Source organism: Diceros bicornis, chromosome 9, assembly GCF_020826845.1.
Source record: "Diceros bicornis minor isolate mBicDic1 chromosome 9, mDicBic1.mat.cur, whole genome shotgun sequence".
NCBI lineage: Eukaryota > Metazoa > Chordata > Mammalia > Perissodactyla > Rhinocerotidae > Diceros > Diceros bicornis.
In genome coordinates this window covers 22,176,971-22,199,528 of record NC_080748.1, presented here as the reverse complement: position 1 = coordinate 22,199,528, position 22,558 = coordinate 22,176,971, and the positions used below count along the sequence as shown (strand labels likewise).

Below are 22,558 nucleotides of genomic sequence, written 5' to 3'. Positions count from 1 at the left end.
TTTACAACAACATCCACCGTTGAGTTTCTAAATAAGCCAAACCCTTCTCTCTGTTTACAAAATATTAACTCAAATATTAACTAAACAAAAGAGTTCACACCAGAAGTCTATTGTCTACCTTAGCACATTCCTCGACGTGGAGGTGAAGGTACACCCTCCTTGCTTGCGTGTGGTGGCAGCAGTGGCCAAACTTGTTGACACTTCCACCATAGTGCTTGCTTCTCCTCTCCCACATCCACACGATTCTTGCTACTTCTAGGCAACACTTCTGGACACTTCTCTGTTAGCAAATTTACCACTTATGAAATCCTACTGTTTGCCCTGCATATTACTATTCAGTGTTGTTCAAAATATAACCGTGCAAGTTTATTCCCTCTTGAGAGTAAAGGAGAACCACATGACTGTTCAGCGTTCTCTCGGGAGTTAAGTATGCCCAGATCTGACTCTCGCACCCTTTAGTCAACCCTGATTTAAAATAGTTTGTAGATGGCTCTTATCTTGAGTTTGCTTGAGCCTGCAATCTGGCAAAAGATGAGAGTAAATATTAATATGTATAGTAGATGTGTTTTGGGGGTGGTTCTCAATTTACAGATTTTATGAAAACAGATGATTTATTATCTCCTCTTTGAATATGCTGACTAAAAATGCTAAAGGGATCCATGACTTATTAGAACTTTGTCAATATTCCAGAAGATAATAGTATAATAACTGATAGAAACCAGAAGTCTAGAGACCACTCCAGAAGCCACACATAATGTCCTTGCTTTGACATACACACTAAATTAAAGTTTTTGCTTTTTTTTTTAACAGCTAGTATTAAGTGTTGTTAAATTGATATTTATCATCACCAAATCTACAAAAGAAAATTGGCTCCGTTTAGACAAGTTATAATTAACTCACAGTTATCAGCTGAACCTACTGAAAAAGCAATATTGGCAATCAAGGGATGCTTTATCGGTAAAGATGGATTATGGCAATTTTGGGATGGCTGCCCAGAAGTGCCATGATCCATCCAATGGACCCTGGTCAAATTACTCCATAACTGTTCTCATTATGGACGAGGTTAAGTAGTTTCTACATTAAACAGTAATTTAGAAAATTATTCAAAATTGGCCAAGGGAGTGGTTGAATCGTGTCTTACATCGAAATAGCATAACCTGGGTAAGATATGCTTCAGGCCTCCTTCCTCAAGGCCTTTTTGGACATTTACAAATGGATTTTATGCAACTTTCCAAGTCACAAGGCTCTGAATATGTATTAGTTATTGTTTGTAAATGTTTTACATGTATAGAAATGTTTCCCTGCCTTAGAATAAGGTAGAATGATTTCATTAATGGTCCCAATTCTTCATCCCTCCCTGTATCCATCTTGTAGTGTCCTCTCACTCTAATATTGGGCTCCATCATCATGTGAGTTGATTTGGTCAACGGGATGACACAAAGCAGAGGCTTGCAAAGCCCTTATAAGATTCCACTCTAGCTCTTGCCTTTTGCCATCACCATGAGAACAGACCCAGGCAAGCCTAACGGAGGATGAAGACATGTGGAGCACATATGAGTTACCCCAGACACCCCGCTAAGGTCATTGTAGACCAGCTGATAAGCACATTTCAAGAAAAGAAAATTGAAGTTAATATCTCTCATTAATATATACAAAAATCCCTAAATAAAATATTAGCAAATAGGATCTAGTGATATATAAAAAGGATAATACATTAAGACCAAAAGGGGGTTACTCAGGAATAAAAAAGGTTGTTTTAACATTTGAAAGTCTCAATGGAATAAGAGAAAAACATTTTGATTATCTCAGTAGATGCAGAAAAAGTACCTGATATATTCAGCACCAATTGATGATTAAAAACTCTTAGCAAACTACAAATAAAATGGAAGTTTCTTAATCTGGTAAAGGACAGCTACAAAAAGCCTCTCGAAAACATCATTCTAACAGTGAAATAACTAAGTCTTTCTACCTAAGTTTGGGAACAAGGCAAGGCTGTCTACTCTTACCACTTCTATTCAACATTACAGTGGAGTCATAGACAACTCAATAAAGAAAGAAAAAGAAAAGGTATAAAAAGTGGAAAGAAAAGAGTAAATTACATGATTATGTATGTAAAAGTTCCCAAGGAATCTACAAATTAATTATTGAAATGAATACGTGAAGTTATGAAGGGTGCTGGATATACATACAAAAATCAGTTATATTCCCATGTATCAGCAGCAGACAATTAGAAAGTAAAAATTTAAAAATACCATTTAAAATAGCATCAAAATCCATCAAATAGGGATAAAACTAACAAAAGATGTGCAAAGCCTGTACAGTGAAAATGTTGCTAAAAGAAATTAAAGAAGAATCTAAATAAATGGAGAGATATATTATGTTTGTGGGTTGGAAGACTCAATATTTTTAGATGCTGATTCTCCTCCAAATTAAGCTATGTAGTCAATGTCATCCAAGCTAAAATACCAGCAGGGGGTGTGTGTGTGGAAATTAACAAGCTGATTCTGATATTTATATAGAAACTCAAAGGACCTAGGAAAGCCAAGATAGTGTTTTGTGTGTGTGTGTGTGTGTCTGTGAGAGGAAGATCAGCCCTGAGCTAACATCCGATGCCAATCTTCCTCTTTTTTCTGAGGCAGACTGGCCCTGGGCTAACACCCATGCCCACGTTCCTCTACTTTATAGGGGACGTCGCCACAGCATGGCTTGACAAGCGCTGCATCAGTGTGCACCCGGGATTCGAACCTCTGAACGCCGGGCCGCCAAAGTAGAGCGTGCGCACTTAACCACTAAACAACCGGGCCGGCCCAAGCCAAGACAGTTTTAAAGAAGTACAGGCTCTTCTGGGTTGGTGAGCAGGTGGAAATGCTGGGAGAAAGGTGAGTCTGGAGAGAGCTTGGAAGCTTTGTGCCCCTTCCCCCATACGTTGCCCTAGGCATCTCTTCCATCTGGCTGGTCCTGAGTTGTATCCTTTGCTAACAAAGCGGAAATCTAATCATCAGGTGAATAAACATCAAATGAAGATGCTGTGGAAACATCAGGTGAAAAGACTCAAGTTGGACAAAGAAGGTGAAGTCGGAGAGATGGCCAAACAACTTCTAGTGAAATCTCTTCAGTTACGGTAGAAGAAACAGAAGAATCATCATCATCTAAGAATAAAGACAAAGCAAGTGGTTGTATCAGGCAGCACTGTACAGAAGAGGACAAAGAGGAAGAAGAGTCTCTAATGACATCAACAGACTTGATCCCAGAAAGAAAAAAAATCAAGAAAAAGAATCTGACGACGCCTTAACTGTGAACGAAGAGACTTCTGAGGAAAAGACTCAAATGGAGGAATCTCGTCTGTCTCAAGCTGAGAAAGATTTGCCTTCCAAAGGAAGTGAAACTATAAGGCCCTGTAAGTAGTGATTCTCTCTGCCATGAAACAGAATAATTAGTAGGATCCAATACCAGTCGAACTGGAGAGATTCTCTCAGAATCATCCATAGAAAATGAGGATGAGCCACAGAAGTCACAGAGGAACTGATAGAACAGATTATTTAGAAACATTCAGCTGCAGTATTTGACATACTTCTGAGGAAAAGACTCAAATGGAGGAATCTCGTCTGTCTCAAGCTGAGAAAGATTTGCCTTCCAAAGGAAGTGAAACTATAAGGCCCTGTAAGTAGTGAAACAGAATAATTAGTAGGATCCAATACCAGTCGAACTGGAGAGATTCTCTCAGAATCATCCATAGAAAAGGAGGATGAGCCACAGAAGTCACTGAGGAACCGATAGAACAGATTATTTAGAAACATTCAGCTGCAGTATTTGACATACAATTCTAGTTTCACACTGTACGAGGTTTGTATGTAGTAAAGTGGAGCTTTAGTTTTACAAGAGAAGCAGGTTGTAAAATAAAGTACTTTATGGGATAAATCCTGAGAGAGTTGTTCACATAGGAACTGTGAATTATCAGCTCCTCTGGCTCCTGCTTATCACTGATTTTTTTTTGGTGGGGGAGTCTGGTTAATCAGTGGTTTGTGTATAGATTCCTTAAAATTTAGAATTAAAGTATTAAACTGGATGGTAATAATTATAATTTTTAAACTTTGAGGAGAGTATCACATTTAGTTTACATATACACAAGAAATCTTTGTGTCTTGTCTTTTTCTGACAGCTCTAGCAGTTTTCATATTTTCATCAGTTTCAACATTTTACTATGTGAATTGTAGGGTTTCATGATAGTTATATATTATTAATATTTATAAATATACATTATATATATTCATCTCTTACAGAAACAGAAAAATATAAAATTTGCCCCCTTAGAATAATGTTTTATAGTTATATGTAATATATTATACAGGATAGATTATAACATACAGGTTATATTATATAATGTAATATATTATATATAGATTATAGATATAACATAATGTTATATGATATGAGTATATACAAATAATTATACTGTATATAATATATACAGCATATATTACATATAAATTATATAATTTTAAATATAAATATACATATATTAGTCTAAGGGAGACCATGTTATATTTTTCTGCTTCTATAAGAGATGAATTTATATTATTATATAAATTATACATATTTATAAATGGAATAATATATTTTATATATAATATACATTAAACATTATAAATAACTATAATTTTATATGTAGTTATATATAATTGTGTATATTATATAATATACATACTATATATTATATATAAATATACATATATTATTCTAAGGGACAAATGTTATATTTTTCGTTCCTATGAGAGATGAATACAGTGGATAACTATGGCACATACAACAATATTAGAAGAATCTCACAAAATTTATTTTGAGCATAAAAAGCCAGTCACAAAAGATGTACTATATGATTCCACTTATGTGAAATTCAAGAAAAAGTAAAACTAATCTGTGGTGACAGAAGTTAGAATAGTAATTACCTCTAGTGTGTTGGAATATTGACTGAAAAAGAGCAAGAAATGTTCTATATCTTTATAAGGGTGTTGGTGACATGCATATACATCTATATATAATTTCATCAAGATATATACTTTTCTTTTTCAGATGTACATCATTATATTTTGATTTCTGTGTAGACTACATCATGTTCACCACTCAAAGACTAATTACCATCCATTACCATACACCTATGCCCTGTCACCTCTTTCCCCCTCCTTGCTCCCACCTTCCCCTGGTAACCACCCATCTAACCTCTGTACCTATGTGTGTGTTTGTTGTTGTTGTTGTTTTTATCATCTACTTATGAGTGAGATCATACAGTACTTGACTTTTTCCCTCTGACATTTCACTTAGCATAATACCCTCAAGGTTCATCCATGTTGTTGCAAATGGCAAGACTTCATCTTTTTTTTTTTTTTTTAATAGCTGAGTAGTATTCCATTGTGTAAATATACCACAGCTTCTTTATCCATTCATCCCTTGATGGGCACTTAGGTTGTTTTCAAGTGTTGGCTATTGTGAACAATGCTGTAATGAACATAAGGGTGCATATATCTTTACACGTTCGTGTTTTCATGTTCTTTGGATAAATAGCCAGCAGTGGAATAGCTGGATCATATGGTAGTTTTATTCTTAATTTTTTGAGGAATCTCCATACTGTTTTCCATCATCAAGATATATACTTAAGATTAGTGCAATTTATAGTATTTGTATGTCTCAATAAAAGTATAATTATATTTGCATGTGTATATATGTACACTTATATATAGACATACATATATAATTACATTTTTACTGAGCTATAACAAATACTGTAAATTGCACTAATGTATACACACCTACACACATATGCAAACATCTTAAAACAATGACTTTAAACTGGAATTTCATAGTAAACATCGTTGTATGTTTGAAATTAATTTATTTAATCCACAGAACTTAAAGCAGTATGCCTCCACTATAATTTAGGATCTCAACCTAAGAAAACACATTTTAGTTGAAGAAGTCCCATCCTTCTCCCCTATGATAGACTACAAAAAATGGCCACAGTTCATTGCAACTTCTGCCATCAAGATATGGAGCCAGTTTCCACTCCTTGAATCTGGAATGGGTTCGTAATTGACTTTGTGCAATAGAAGCAGGTAGAAGCCCCATTATACTAGTTTTGAGCCTGGGCCTTTAGGGGCCCTGCATTTTTTCGCTTGCTGCTTGTGGGATCTTTGCCCTGCCACCATGTGAACAAGCCTGAGCTAGCCTGCTGGAGAAGGAGACACCACATGGAGCCATCCAGCCACGCCATTTTAGACCAGCCAAGCCTCAGAGGCCCAGTAGCTGCCCACAGATGCGTGAGTTAGCCCGGCAGAGATTAGTTAAGCCTGTTCCTGATTAGCAGAACCACTCAGTTAAGCCTGACCCAAATTCATAAACCACATTATGATAAGCTAAGCAAATGGTTGCTGTTAGAAGTCACTAAGTTTTCGGGTGGTTTGTAACACACAGCAAAAGCTAACAGATATCAATCCATTATAATTTTTTACCTGAAAGAGTAAATTGTTAGGAGAATACTGCCATCTCTGTGCCAATGTTAAACTTATAACTCCACTGTCTGTTTACTGAGAAATATGAGCATTTGTTAGATAAATACCCTTACCTGAATGGGATTCCTATAGAAAGACTGTCTTCCAGAAGATGGGAATGACATCGCAATAATGTGATCTGGAAGTCAAAATAGTCACTATTACAAATGTCATTATAGATGTGAAACAATAAATGAGAACTTAATTTACATATAACCAGAGTCTTTTTTTCATAAAAAAGAACTTTGAGGATTGGGAATGACAGGAAAAAAAGCCAACTAACCCTCAGGATACTCAACATAACATATTAAAATACCCAATATAATGACCATTAAACTCACATAGTGTTCCCAAGACTTGACTGGTTCCAGCCAAATGCAACAGATTTGTGCTGATCTCAGTCCGGAGCTCCCCCTGGTGAGAATTTATTTCTTAACTAAACACTAAAGGAAAAAGGGAGACCTGGGCTCCAGCAATCGTGGCAACTCCCAGGGTGCTTTCCAGTGCTCCTGACTCAGAAACCCAAGACCCACAAAACAGTGACCTTACTCTCTGCGGTTCCAGGAAGAGAACAAGTCTCTCTGAGATCCTTGAGACCCAGGATAGCTACTAGAACTCGATAAATTCTAAACCGAACAACTGGAGTCAGCTGAAAATTCCTTCAATTCCTGTACTGTAACCAAGTAGTTCTGATTTGAGATGACAATGGAGATTTTCCACTGTCAGGGTTAAACTACAAATATGTCACACTACCACAGTGGTGTATGTCTTCATGGAGAAAGACTGCTTTGAAAGAACATGGCTTAGACAAGGCAAGAACAAAATAAACATGTAATTACTCAAACGCAAGAAAAATGTGAAGTTAATGTAGGTAAATCAACAATTAATCTTTACAAACCAGTAATATAAGTGAGGTCTAAGTCAAATCCATCCTTCTTGTATCGCCGTTTGTTTTCTGAAACCTGAGAGTTTAAAACAACCATTAACTTGTAAAATATAAATCAACATAAAAATAAAGAACATTATATACGTATCTACAACACTCGCCAGGATTTCCCTAAACGCGAACTTTTTTCTGAATCATAACATGTTTTGCCCACTTACCATCCTTCTCGTCAGTGTTTCAAGATGTCTTTTTTGATAAGCCAGATGAAAAATTCTGATCAGAATGATAAGTCGTAGAGGTCGAAATAAAATGGCGAATCTAACAATGAATTAAAAAGATCCATTTTTGCTTCATAAACGAGGATTTTGTCAATACTGACTAAGTCTAGTGCCCCCTTCCCTGCCCCCCAAGCCTCCCGCCCACTCACCCAGGGGATACTGGGTGATGTCTGGAGACATTTTTGGTTATGACAACTGTGTGTGAGGGGATGCTACTTGCATCTAGTGAGTAGAGGCCAGGAATGCTGCTCAACACCAATGAACAGGTCGGCCCCCACAACAAAGAACTATCTGGTCCAAAATATCCATAGTGCTGAGGTTGAGAAACTCTGGTCTAGAGAAATAGTTATATGATGGATGCTTTGAATTTGTGGATTTAACTTTTGTGGCTTAAGATTAGCATTTTTCAATCTTTTTGCCATCAAAACAAACCGAAGGTTCTCGTTCACCTCTGTTACTCCCATCAGTAACAGAGGTTCGTTACACTGCGAACACACATCAGTCAGAATGAGAAACTTCCCAAGGGTGCTAGCTGCTGTCTCTCCTACCATCAGAAAAAAACAGAATGGTAGAGAACTGATGGTGTGGACCAGTGCTTCTCTAACTTGAGTGCACACTGACTCAGTAGGTCACTGGGGCCTGAGGAGTTCTACTTCTTGCATTTCTAGCTCTTAGATGACGCCGAGGCTGCGGATCCGAGGACCACACTGGCTCCAGTTATTTTCAAACAACTCCAAACGCCTATCACATAACGCCAAGTTTCACTGGGACCTGAACTGAAGTCCTGGGAACCGGAGTGCAGAAGGAAGCAAGCTATTTACTAAGACATAAGCCTAGGGAGCCACCCCACGTCCACATCCCAGCACACATTGCTCTCCTTTTCCTCAGTGCCACAGCAGAAAGAAGAAAAAGCCATCAGTCCCTCACACACATTTTAGTTTCCTGATTCCTAACATTCTAACTTTGCCTCAGCTTTCTTCATTTCGATGATACTGCAAAATTCCACCTCTGTGTTGCTATCCATGTCACCTGGGTTTCTGTTCCATTTGCTCTTTTTTGGAAAATTATCACTGGAGTCACTCATATTTTGCACATGCTCAAACCAATACTCTTGGTTATAGGAAAAACCCAGGAATTTCATGTGTAAGGAATTTTGTGGATGAAGCTCAAGTGGGAATTTAGTGGGAATTTCAAAATGTAGAGAAGTTCAAGTTAGTACAAGAGGCAAAGTCCCCAGTTTCTTCTTCCCGTGCTCCGTCTGCTTCATTCAACTGAAGGTACTTATTGTGTATACCCTTCATGGGTCCCTAAATACCACCACCCTTTAGTGTCTACGTATGTGGAGATTTATCTAAACATTTCATTTTCAAGCAGCTTATCTGGCACAGAATCAGCACATTCACTGTTGAAACGATTATACAAAATGAAAGCCACAGAAAAGGCAAAAAGAAAAAAAAAGAAAAACTTTAAGAAAGATGAATCATATGTTTCTTACCTGGGGATATCTTCAAAAGAATTAAAGTCATAAAAAGTACAAATGATATCAACCAGTAAAGTCACCACAATAATGACAGCATCTAAGGAGTTAAGTAAATCGGAAAAATACCGCCATATCCTATAATGGAAAACAAAAAATATAAGTTTATGCTCCCCCAAAGAAGAAACAGGGAAATTTTAAGAGCAAAAATTATTTGACTCATCCCCATTAACAATTCTACTTTAATGAATTATCTAAAATGCATTTACTAGACTAGACTAAGGGAAAATATTCATATTCATTATTTTATACATATGTATGACAAAAGCATCAATATGGCACTTTAAGTTTAGCAGGAGAGATAACCAAACCGTTGAACAAGAGGCAAGCAACGCCTTCACACCGGCGGGAGAGAAAGGCGGGATGCTGGGCAGTACTATTGGGCAACAGGAGCTGAACGTGTCACAGCCTTAGAGCAGCTGCAGTCGTGAGGAGTGTAGAAGAGGAGCTTGTGAGAGGGAGACAGGTCCACTTTTTTGGCCTGCGAACCCATCATCTGCCATTGTAGCCACGGTGGAATCCCAGTGGCTGGTATGGCCTCCCCTGCGCAAAGCTGAACTTCCACCCGCTGCACCTTCCTCCCCAGCACTGGCCCCTTCAGCCATGGGCACTGGTGCTCCCTGGGGAAGCGTCTTCCAATTCCGGGGTAGCCCCCTTCAGGCTCTGAGTAACCTGGGAGTGGGCAACTGTCTTTAGCTCAAAGGCATGAGGGTGGAAGTTCAGCAGGAGAGCAATCAAGCTGCCTTCTGAAATGCTCTGGATGCAGTGAGGCTGGGGAATTTAGTCTCTGATTCCCACAGCAGTCCAGCTCCAAGGCTGGGCTCACTCCATCCGCCTTCTCAGACAGCCAGCAGCAGAGAAAATGAGCTGCTGCCTCACTACCAAGCCTTGCTGATGGGATGAGCGTGCCTCTGATCTCCTGGGTGCCTTAGCAAAAGTTTTCATTTTAACTGAGGTAGGGAGTTATTCATGATCTATTACCTAGTATTTAATATGCTGTCAGCTTTTATTTAGATTCAACTCAATGATAAAGTATTAATATTTATACTTCACGTACATGTTCCTCTTAATAATGTGCATGTAGATACATCAGCTGCCTGGCTCCATTTTGCAAACCCTTTAAGTTTTACCTGTTGAAGGAACCTTCTAGAATACATTATTGGAGACTAGAGTGCCAGTTACAACAATACTATTAAAGCCTGATCTAGTAGAAATTGGGATTTGGATAGTTGTTTCTCTGGTGGACCACGCCTTTGAGGAGAATCATTTTGATAAAGAGGGACACATTTGGTTGTGTTGGCCTGGTAATTTCTTTGGGATGCTTCTCACAGCAGTACAAAATAGCTTTATGTGTTTTTGAAAAATTAATCGAACTTACCCTTCTACAAATGCTCTAAGAAGAACATCCATTAAAAAAAACAAAGCGATAGCTAAGGAAATTGAACGATATTCCAAACGCAGTGTGCTGTTAGAGGCAAATTGGTCCATAAGCACTAGGGACATATCTAGGAAGACGAGAAAAATTCCAAGTATTCTACAAAAGAAAAATAAATAAATAAATAAATAAATAGAACAAAGATAAAGTGGTTTTCACCCCTATAGTTAGACTACATTTAGGCCAATGATCTGATACTAAAATGGCATTATTTAGAATTAAACTGTCAGTGCTAAGGAGAACTGCGCTACCTTAGAATCTCAAAAAAATGACTCCGTCTTCACCTAATAGAAGCAGTTGTTAGGAAAATAAAATCCCACCAAACAACTTCATGTTATTATGCCCTTTTATACTAGACAGATCAGACTAACAGTCCAAGAAAGAATCGGCAAACTGAATTAAAATTACACGTCTCTGCTTGTAAACTCTTCTTAAAATTTGAGAATTTTATAAGGAGCTTCTACCAATTTCTCATAATAAATAAAACCTCATTAATCTTGATAATTTTTAAGAATTTAGTGATAAAAACCAAGCAAAAGCATGACTAACGTAAGCCCTTAAAAGACCACTTTGACCAGTAAGATTTTTTTATCAGTGAGATTTTCAATAAGTATATGATTACACATTAATGGATGTTTCTAGCACAGTGCTGGGCACATGAGAAGGAATTCAATTCCATAAATATATACATGACTGAACTCTAAAGCCTTTCTCTTAGCCTCATGCCTAAGCCTTTCTCTTATATATTCTAAACACATTCTCCATAAATTGATTATACTATTTGTATAACCTAGGAAGATGAATTACTTAGTCCTCAAAGTATTTTTTTACAATTGCAATACAAATTAAAATATTATAAATTTAAAAGGAAGCAAGTGTATTGCGCGAATCTGTATGATAGTACAAAATCTTACCATCATGTAGAGAAGAAGCCTAAGTAGAATGCTTCCAGAATTAAGGAGTAATTCTAGACAAATAAGGTATTTTATAAAACACTTTACTTATAATTATAGAATATTTTAAAGTGCATGCTTCATTATTTTTACTTTTCCAGGTAGAAAAAACATATTAATACGTTACTATTAGACTTAGGTAAATGCCATTTCTTTGCAATTCATAATGTTCAGCTTAAACTAAAATTCCAAGATAAATTAGATTACATTAAACAGGGCACAGGGGCTAGTCAGCAACATACTGAGAGCAGAAATGCTTTTTTTCACTCCTAGCTCCTTTCTCATTAAAAAATATTGATATTAAATGGATACATGTTTAATTACCTCCTTTTCTAGAGTCTCACATACCTTAATATGAAGGATGATACAATTGGGTGAACAATTCTCTTACACTTTCGGCTGCAAAAAGAAGTAAAAATAACATTCCAGAGTTTTCAAGTTTATCACAGATTTCTTTTAACATATAATATGAATTTAGCCCAGAAACAAAGGCCTGTATAAGTATAATTTTAAAAGAAAATTCTTCAGAAGTTGCATAACAAAGTGCTTTTTACTAATAACTAAAATTTTCACCTTTCTGCTTCATGATTTTTTTAACTTTCATATTTGGAATATATGTGAATAAAACACTAAACTTTGGATGTTGAGTAACATTTCCCTTGCCTATAAAGCCCCAACCCCACCTTTATGGTAATATTAAACTTGGGGTCATCAACTAAAGCAACACAGCATGGAGACAGAAGGGTGTGGTAGAAGAGACCTGTGTTCTAGCTCTCCCGTGAATGAGCTGTGGGATCCTGGGCAAGTCATCAAACCTTGGCAGACCTGTTGCCACAGCAATAAAAGAAGGGGCTTCAGGGATGGGTAGGGAGCACCCATCTTGTCCTGTAATATTCATCTCTTGAAACAAGACACCCCGTGAATATGACAGTTAGTCATTAATGAGAGTCACATTTGGAGTTGCAAGTGTACTTTGGAGGTAAGGAATTTTAGTGAGACACATTTAAAAGGAGAAAGAACCTAGAGACTGGGCTCCTTCCATTAACAGAAGAAGGAAGAGGAGCCTCTGTAATGAAGCCTGCAGTTACGCCTCTTTGTACCCCATGGCCAGAGACAAGGCAGCCGTTGGGGAGCAATTTCATGCCCTGCTGAAGCCTCCAACACAGGACGCAAATTCCACCCCAAGTGGGGTCAATCCCAAGGCAGTGCTCGTAGCCTGCGCCCAAGACTGAAGAATGGAGATGATGGATGATGAACAGAACTAGGGCACTGCCCAAATTGGCCACAGATGAATACTGTTAGGCTAACCTGGGGTAAAAGAGCTCCCCACTCCCACTGTCTCCCTCCTCCACCTGCACCCACCACCTCTGCCCAGGCTTAGGGAGCTGAGGCTGATGTGGATGGAGAACTGATTGGCCAAACGAGGTGAATTCTCCCCTGAGGTTGCCATTCTCTTAATACAAGGCCCTTCTCATCCCACACAGACTACTGCATCTCTAGATAGCACAGAAATGTTATAATAAATCTGAACTTGCCTGACAAAGTGAACATACAGAACCGTGCCTGACAGAATCATGGGGGCACAAAGGTATGACTTGAGATGGCTTTAGCCCCTCCTATCTCTTTCAGTGCCTCCCAAAACTACCCCAAGTAAATATACAGTTGAGATTTTTTAAAAAGAGTGTGCTATGTAAACGGAACTTCAAACAAGGTGTGTAGAGTTTGCAGCGAAAGGACTGTGACTCAATAATTCTATATCCAGGAAAAGTGCTGTTCATATTTGGGAGCAACAGACAGATACTCCCCAACATGCAGCAACTGAAAGCATAGCAGCCACGCACCTTTCCTAAACACAATGACTCAAAGCGCTCGGGCCAACTGAGCAATAAATCAAGATGAAGAAGGCAGGAAGAAGAAAGATACCTCATAGAGAAAAGGTTAAGAAATAACATCATACAAATTCAGGACTAAGTCTAAGTAATCATTGTTAATGGAGCACATGGAAATGTAAACAAATGATTCTAAAAGCGAGATAAATAATCTAAAATTCTTGATAATAGTATGGATTTAAATTTGCAGGTTTTCTCACACCATTTAGGATTTAAGGTTTGTAGGAAGATAGAAATAAAAGCATGTCTCATTTCTTCTCTTTCCCAGGTACAAGTCCAGTTTTAATCTGGATATTGGTGGAGAAACAAAGGTATAATTATGATCTCAAAAAATAGGTTTATAACTTTCATGTCACTAAAAATTGAAAGGAATACAAACTAATTGATAGCAAAACGTAGAAAAATTTAAAGAGAAAATATCAAGAAGTGTTTAATACAGAAAACAAAGTAAGACGACAGCAAAGAAAACCTAACATACCAGAAATGATAACAAATACAAACCCATTACTCTCATATTAAATATTGGCAAATACTCTCAGATAAGTTTAAAAAACTAAATGCACTATATGTTCTGTACAAGAGACAAAAACTAAATTAAAATGATAGTTTGAAAATAAAGAGATAGGGGCTGGCCCCGTGGCTTAGTGGTTAAGTGCGCGCGCTCCGCTGCTGGCGGCCCGGGTTCAGATCCCAGGCGCGCACCGACACACCGCTTCTCCGGCCATGCTGAGGCCGCGTCCCACATACAGCAACTAGAAAGATGTGCAGCTATGACATACAACTGTCTACTGGGGCTTTGGGGGAAAAAATAAATAAATAAATAAATAAAATTATAGAAAATAAAGAGATGGACAATGATATGAGAAGCAAATGTTAAATCTCAAAACATTGAAAGTTGTAATATTAATATCAAAGTTGAATTCAAAGCAAAAATATTAGCTATGACCAAGACATCTTATATTGATAGAAGGCAGACTCTATAGGACACTAACAAGACCATGTTGAAAAGGGGTGGGATCTGTATTGGGGTCAGGTATTGTCTTTTCCACTGAACACATTTCTCTCTGCAGAGGCTGGAGGAGGCATGTGGCCACACTCAAAGCACTAAGGGCACTGGGGTGATTCTTTGGTCTTCCCGCTCTCATTCTAGGGCTCGGGATTTTCCCCCCAGACTATCCACAAGACACAAAGCAACATTCCTAGATTATAGTGTAAACTCAGGTTGAAGAGAGTAGAGTCAGGCTTCAGATCTGATTCCAACCTAAGTTAGCTCATTAGAATTCTCTACTGGGGTTTGGAGAGGAAGCACGAAAGTACCTAGGAGTGTCTTCCGCATGGCTTGGTCCTCAGGGTATGTACTTCCCTAGGGAGTGTTGGTAGCAAGGATAGGATCTGAGCGTCTCTGGCCAAATACTATCCATTCTTAAATATATATATTGAAATAATTTCTATTGTGCAGGAAACACATATTTAAAGAACTCGTATGCGATATTTAAAGAAACTCATCCTGGAATAAGATACAAAAAACTTCAATGTACTCTAAAACATAAAAATTATGCAGGCTACATTTTCTGACCACAATGTAATAAAACCATTGCAAAGGGAGAGTACTCACATACAAAGTATTTAATTGCATTTTATCACTACAGAAATTAAAAAGGTGCCATATATGACAACTTAGATTAAATGGTGATATTGCTTGAAAGACAGAAACTACTAACATTTGCTCAAGAAAAAATAGATAACCTGAATAGTTCAAAAGATAATATACCTTCTAAAGAAATTGAACTTGTTTAAAACTTTCCAACAACAAAAAATCCAAGCCCAGGTGACTTCACTCAAGAATTCTATTCATTTTTTTGTGTGTGTGAGGAAGATCAGCCCTGAGCTAACATCCATGCTAATCCTCCTCTTTTTGCTGAGGAAGACCCACTCTGAGCTAACATCTATTGCCAATCCTCCTCCTTTTTTTTTTCCCCAAAGCCCCAGTAGATAGTTGTATGTCACAGTTGCACATCCTTCTAGTTGCTGTATGTGGGATGCGGCCTCAGCATGGCCGGAGAAGCAGTGCGTCGGTGTGCGCCCGGGATCCGAACCAGGGCTGCCAGTAGCGGAGCGTGTGCACTTAACCGCTAAGCCATGGGGCCGGCCCTCTATTCATTTTTAAAGGAAGAAATAATACCAATTCTAAACAAACTCTTCCAGAAAATAGAAGAGGACTATTTCCAAACTCATTTTAGGAGACCAGCATTACCCTGATTACCCGATCGCTGTTAGACCAGCAAAACCAGTCAAGACATTATATGACAAGAAAATTACCAACGAATATCCCTCATGAATATAGTTGCAAAAATCCTTAACAAAAGATTAGCAAACTGAATCCAGCAACATAAAAAAATATGTCATGACCAAGGGGGGTTTGTTCCAGGAATTCAAGTATGCTTCAACATTCTAAAATTAATGTAATTTATCATGTCAATAAACTAAGGAAAATAAAACATGGTCATCTCAATAGACGTAAAAAATTTTTTTTCAAAAAATTTAACATCCATTCATAATAAAAACTTTCAGTGAACTAGGAATAGAAGGGAACTTCCTTAACCCGACAATGGGCATTTACAAAAAACCCGTGGCTAATATCATTCTTAATGGTGAAAGACTAAATGTTTTCTTCCAATGATTAGGAATTCAATATGTCAGTTCACTCTTCTATTCAAAATTGTATTGGAGGTTCTAGTCAATGCAATAAGACAAGAAAAGGAAACAAAAGGCATATAGATTGGAAAGGAAGAAATAAAACTCTCCCTATTTGTAGACGATATGCTTGTCTACCTAGAAAATCCCAAGGAATCTACAAAGAAGCTAATGGAACTAATAAGTGAGTTTAATAAAGTTACCAGATAAAAGGTCAATATAAAAAATTCAATTATAGTTCTATATACTAGCAATGAACAACTGAAAAATGGAAATTTAAGCAACGGCACCATTTACATTAGCACCAAAACCCACGAAATACTTTGGTATAAATTAACAAAATATGTGCAGGATCTGTACACTGAAAATTACAAAACATGATGAAAGAAGAAGAAATCTAAAGATAAGAGATGTACCATGTTCATAGATTAGAAGAGTTAATATTGTTAAGATGTCACTTTTCCTCAAACCAATCTATAGATTCAACAAAATTTCAATTAAAAAAATTTTTGTAGATATTGACAACCTGATTCTAAAATTTATATGGAAAGGCAAAGTGATACCACTACCTGATTTAAAGACTTACTATAATGTTAAATAATCAAGACAGTGTAGTATAGAAGAAAGAATAGACACAGAGAACAGTAGAACAGAATAGAATCCAGAAATAGACTCTCCTATTTGATCAACTGATTTTCAACAAAGATGCAAAGGTAAGTCAATGGAGAAAAAAATAGTCTTACAAGAAATTGGAGTGGAATTATTGGACATACAAATGCAAAGAGAATGCTCCTCAACCTGTATCACACAACATAGACAGAAATTAACTCAAAATGGATCCATGTACCTAAATGTAAAACCTAAAACTATGAAATTTATAGGAGAAAATATTCGTGACCTTGGGTTAGAAAAACATTTCTTAGGACACCAAAAACACAATCATGAAAGAAAAAACTGAATTTCATCAAAATTAAAAATTTCTGCTGTGCAGAAAACAAAAAAAAGACAAGACAAGCTACAGATTGGGAGAAAATATTTGCAAACATTTATCTGATAAAGGACTTGTATGCAGAACATATAAAGAACTCTCAAAACTCAACAGCAAGGAAAAAAAGTTTAAAAACAGGCCAAAAATTTGGACAGACATTTCACCAAAGAAAATCGATAGATAGCAAGTAAGCATGAGAAAAGATGCTCAACATCATTGGTCACAATGAAAATACGATTTCAAGTCTCAATGAGACCCCTCTACTCACCTATTACAATGTCTTAAAAAACAAAACAAAACGAAACAGAAGGACAATACCAAGTACAGGCGAGGATGCAGAGCAACCAGAACCCTCACACATGTGAAACAGTACAGCCATTTCAGAAACTGTTTCTTACACAATTAAACATACACTTTACCATAAGATTCAACAATCCTGTTCCTCAGCATTAACCAAGATAAATGAAACTTACACCCACATAAAGACTTGTACGCAAATGTTCATAGCCACATCATTCATACAGGCCAAAACTGGAAATAATCCAAATGTCCATCAATGGGTGAATGGATAAGAAAATACAGTATATTCATACAATGGAATACTACTCAGCAAGAAAAAGAAACAGACTACTGATACATGAATTCATATGGATGAATCTCCAATGCATTATGCTATGTGAAAGAAGCCAATTTCAATTGGCTACATACTTCAATTCTATTCAATGACATTCTGGAAAAGGTAAAACTATAGGGACAGAAAACAGATCAGTGATGGCCAGGGGCTGGGTTTGGGCGAAGGGTTGAACACAAAAGGACTTGAGAAATTTTAAAGAGATGATAGAATTTTTCTGTGTCATGATTATGGTAGTGGTTACACAAATGTACATATTAGTCAAAACTCATAGAATTGCCACACAATGAATAAAATTCATTATACATAAACTGTAGTTTAAGTTTTTAAAAAACATTTACTGTGCTGTTAATGTGTGAAAAGTGTGCTGTAATCAAAAGGCTGGTAAAACAATGGAATAAAATAGATTCTGGAAACAGACCCAGTACGTAAAGATTCAAAATAAAACAGAGATTTAAAAATCACTAAAGAAGATATAAATTTTTCAATAATACATTCATTCATTCAGCCAAAGTCAGTGAGTGCCTACTATGTACCATGGTACTGTTTTAGGCACCAGAGATACAGCAGTTAACAAAATGGACAAAATTTCTTCCTTCATGAGGCTTGCATTCTTGTGATGAGGACAGACCATAAATATAATAAATAAGTAAATAACATAGTAAGTTATGAGGTGATAAGTGCAATGAGAGATCACTAAAATGGGGCAAGGACAATGGAGGGGATGCAATTTTGATGTTGGCAAAACTAGGTAGCCACTTGGCAGAAAAGTAGATTCCTACATTTTATACCTGAATGCAAAATAAATTCTGTCTGGGCAGATGTTTTATTCAAATGTAGAAAATAAATTTAAAACACAGAAGAAGAAATCTTGGTGAATATATTAAAATCTTGGGTAGAGAAAGACTTTCTAAGTATGACACTAAAGGCATAAATCATAACAGAAAGTAGAGATGTATTCAAATGCATGAAGATTATAAACTATGGGCCAGCCCCGGTGGCCTGGTGGTTAAGTTTGGCGCACGGCGCTTCGGTGGCCTGGGTTGGGTTCCTGGGCACAGACCTACATCACTTGTCTATCAGTGGCCATGCTGTGGCAGCGGCTCACATGAAGGAAAAAAAGAGGAAGACTGGCAACAGATGTTAGCTCAGGGGGAATCCTCCTCACCAGAAAAAAAAAAAGATTATAAACTTCTATATAGTGAAAAGCTAGACAACCTGGGAAAAATTACCTGCCCTATATATGATATAAAAAGGATGGATACATTTAACTTTTCAATCCAATGACAGAGATAAACATCCTCATTTTAAATGGGCAAAGGTAGTTTGCAAACAATGAAATTCAAGTTCTATGAAACTTGCAGGGAGGGAGGAAACATACACTTTGGCATCTTGCTGTGGGAGGGCATGTCAACATCAACAGCCTCACAAGCATTCCTTTGACAGAGAATTTCCACTTCTGAGAACTTATCATAAGGAAATAACAATATACAGAGATTTGGTCTCAAAGACATTCATCACTTTCTGAAACAGTAAAAAGTTGTAAACAATTTAAAGGTCCAGTGATATCTGACTATTTAAATAAATAATGGCACGATACACCAAGTATTATACAGCTGTTAAAAATAATGTTGTAGGGGGCTGGCCCGGTGCACAAGCGGTTAAGTGCGTGCGCTCCGCTGCGGTGGCCCGGGGTTCGCCAGTTCGCATCCCGGGCGCGCACCGATGCACCGCTTGTCAAGCCATGCTGTGGTGGCGGTCCCATATAAAGTAGAGGAAAGATGGGCATGGATGTTAGCCCAGGGCCAGTCTTCCTCAGGAAAAAGAGGAGGATTGGCAGATGTTAGCTCAGGGTCGATCTTCCTCAAAAAATAAAAATAAAAAAATAACGTTGTAAATTTAAAAATGAAGTCAGCTATTGGCAGGACTTCAGGCAAGAATAAAAAATCTGAAATGAAAATATCTATAATGTTGTAAGTGCATATGTATATTTATTAACATGGAAATATGTGATATGTCATTAAGTAATAAGGTTAGTTTGAAAAAGAAGGTATGATACCATACCCATAAACAAAAAATGTGTATCCCTAAAGAACTGGAAAGGCATATAACAAAAATTAAGAATGGCTATTTATGGGTGAATTTATTGCTTGTTTGTATTTTCTGACTTTCCTAATAATGAACTTTTGTGTTATTTTTGGTTTTTAGCATAGAAATTATTTATGGTGCTTTAGAGCTTTAAAAGCACTTTCACACATACTACTTTACCTTTATTATTAGTTTTTTACTATACAAGACCAAGCAGATAGATACTGTAGATAGCATTATGTTTACAGTTTACAAGTGAATGATCTAAAGTTTCAAGAGGTTTAGTGACTCGTGAGTGTCCAGTGAATATTAGATGTCAAAGCCAAGCATTGTTTCCAGGTCAAACTCCAAATTGAAAACCATGCCCCTAGTCTGAAACACCAGTGTTTCTCACAGGGATGAATGCAAACGCCACTTGTATCTATACAAGAAGCATCTATAATTGAAAAAAAACATACACACAAAACCACTTTATTTTGTTTGGAGGGGGTAAGAAGAAGGAAATGCTTGCCTTGCTCAATCTATTCAAATTTTGCCCCAGCCCTGGGCAGCCTCATTGCAGAAAATCTACAGCTAATATGCAGACATAAAATTCAATTAAGTGGCAGAATGAACTCTTCAATGATGGCCCATGAATGAAAAAAGTCATAGAAAACGGAAATTCACAGGTAATTTGAAGAACAATTTGTATTCATTGGTCACCTCTCTCTTTTCCATATGGTCTTTGTCTAGACAACAAAAAACTGTAGCCGTGACCAGTGAATATCCTGTTCAGCACTACTCACTCTCCAACACCGGCACAAGCTGGTGAATGGTTAAATAACCGGCCAAGAGACAAGCAGGAGAAAAATCTCATGAATATTTCTGCAGTTCAGACACATGCCATTTTAAGAATGTCTCGTTTCCTTGCCGTGAGTACATGGTAAAAATGCCTTCAGATCAGTGCAGTAGGAAGTACTCTCAGTGAGATTACCCAGAAACAAGTCAAAATTAATAAAATTCCAATGAGCCTAAAGAGAGCTTTAATCAGCAAAACATGTTCGCTTTTTGCTATCCGTCCCGTTTGCTCATAGACAAAGTCAACAAAACCAAGAATCAGAATATATCCAGGAAAAACAGGAGAGGAACACAATCGAAGAGTAAGTAGCATTCTGCAATCCTCTGTTAAGAAAGAAACTCTGTAATAAAATTATCTACTAAGGATATTTTCACATCTTCAAACTAGAAGAACATTTATTTGTGAGTATGTGGAACTATTTTTTTTCACACCTAGTACTTATCTGCAAATTCAATTAGAGTCATTATTGTGTACCCTCCCTCCCAAACATTTAGATACCTTTCCATAATTTTCCTGTTTCTTTCTCGCCTCAACACAAGCCCTATCTTCGCAAAGATAAGAGATCCACCGATGGCTCCCTCCCTCCAAACTCCAAACTGACTTACCAAGTCAGATCGAAGTCAACGTCCTCTTTACCATTATCGAGCCTGGCGAGTTGTTCCTTTATACTTGAACCGCCAACAAATGCAATAATATATCATTAGAGATGTGCTACATGGACCAGTGATGTGAAAAATTTATTTCAACAAAAAGAATTCTTTGAATCTAAAGGATAGAGTAAACATGACTTGGTTCACTGGAAGACCTAATTTTTTAGAAAGAGTTTTAGAATGATTGTCCAGAAAACTCTGTGTTCCCACGGATACTTCCAAGACTGAATTTTGCAAATCACCCTTTCTCTTTCTCTCTATCTCTGCCTTTCTGTCTCTGTCTCTCTGTGTCTCTCTGTCTTTCTCTCTCTCTCTCTCTCAATTGATATATATAGCACTGACCCAAATAAATGACATCAGTAGTCTTCGACGGCACCTTCATTGACAGGTAAGATAGCAGTCACCGACTTTTGATATTAGTTTATTCAGGCCAGTGTGAAGGACTGAAAATGTACATAGTCAGAACCAAGTGACTTTGTAGACTTACTGTTTTGGGTGAAATTAGGTACAATTGCTCCACAATTTATAAACCAATGGAACTCTAAAAAATTATATGTCAGTTATTTGGAACCTGGGTCCCTCCACCACTTTCTACTTGTCACGTATCATGGATATCCTTTCTCTTCCTTGGTTAGGATTCCAATAACTGCCTGAAACAAGGACTCCATTTAATAACTAATCAGATTTCACAAATCTCAATACCCCCCACCTCTCTCTATATGTATATTTATAGCTCACCTTTCATTGACGTCTCTAACACGGGTTACATCTTTCAACTCACTTGAGTCAGAGCTAAAGGATTAAAAATGCACATAGTAAGACTTCACATGTCTCTCTAGACTTATTTTTAAGCACTAATTAGCTACAATTATTCTATAATTTGTAATCTAGTTGTCCTAAAAAATAACATTTTAATCAGTTATTTGAAACTGATATTTAATTTTTCCCTAGAAATGAGGCTTTATACGTTTGTAATGAAAGTCGTAGTCCTAGGAAAAACAACTTAGTGAATCAAGTTCATGTACGTTTCTTTACTCCTGAACCCCTTCAGAAGTACTGCTCCTTGCTCCAAATAGGTTTCCCTCCTCTCTGGGCCTGCTTTAGCAGAGTCTTATACATGGGCAATCTGATAGTTTCCTAAGGGTTTTG

The 22,558-nt window shown here is 37.2% G+C and overlaps 1 protein-coding gene and 1 pseudogene across 1 annotated transcript in view; one reads left to right on the top strand and one right to left on the bottom strand.

Annotated features, from left to right (window-relative positions):
• The window catches only part of LOC131409910 (serine/threonine-protein phosphatase 4 regulatory subunit 2-like), a 51,253-nt pseudogene extending 47,690 nt beyond the window's left edge, over nt 1-3,563 (top strand).
• LOC131409893 (phosphatidylinositol 3,4,5-trisphosphate 3-phosphatase TPTE2-like) overlaps nt 1-22,558 on the bottom strand; it is a 227,840-nt gene that overhangs the window by 24,382 nt on the left and 180,900 nt on the right. Inside the window, exons 1-7 of the mRNA XM_058547644.1 lie at nt 21,365-21,454; nt 11,980-12,030; nt 10,622-10,777; nt 9,202-9,321; nt 7,647-7,746; nt 7,441-7,504; nt 6,617-6,681 (exon numbers count right to left, since the gene is read on the bottom strand). Coding sequence (XP_058403627.1) covers nt 6,617-6,681; nt 7,441-7,504; nt 7,647-7,746; nt 9,202-9,321; nt 10,622-10,746 — 474 coding nt within the window. The 5' untranslated portion in view covers nt 10,747-10,777; nt 11,980-12,030; nt 21,365-21,454. Of the gene's footprint in view, nt 1-6,616; nt 6,682-7,440; nt 7,505-7,646; nt 7,747-9,201; nt 9,322-10,621; nt 10,778-11,979; nt 12,031-21,364 lie in introns of the transcript that reaches the window.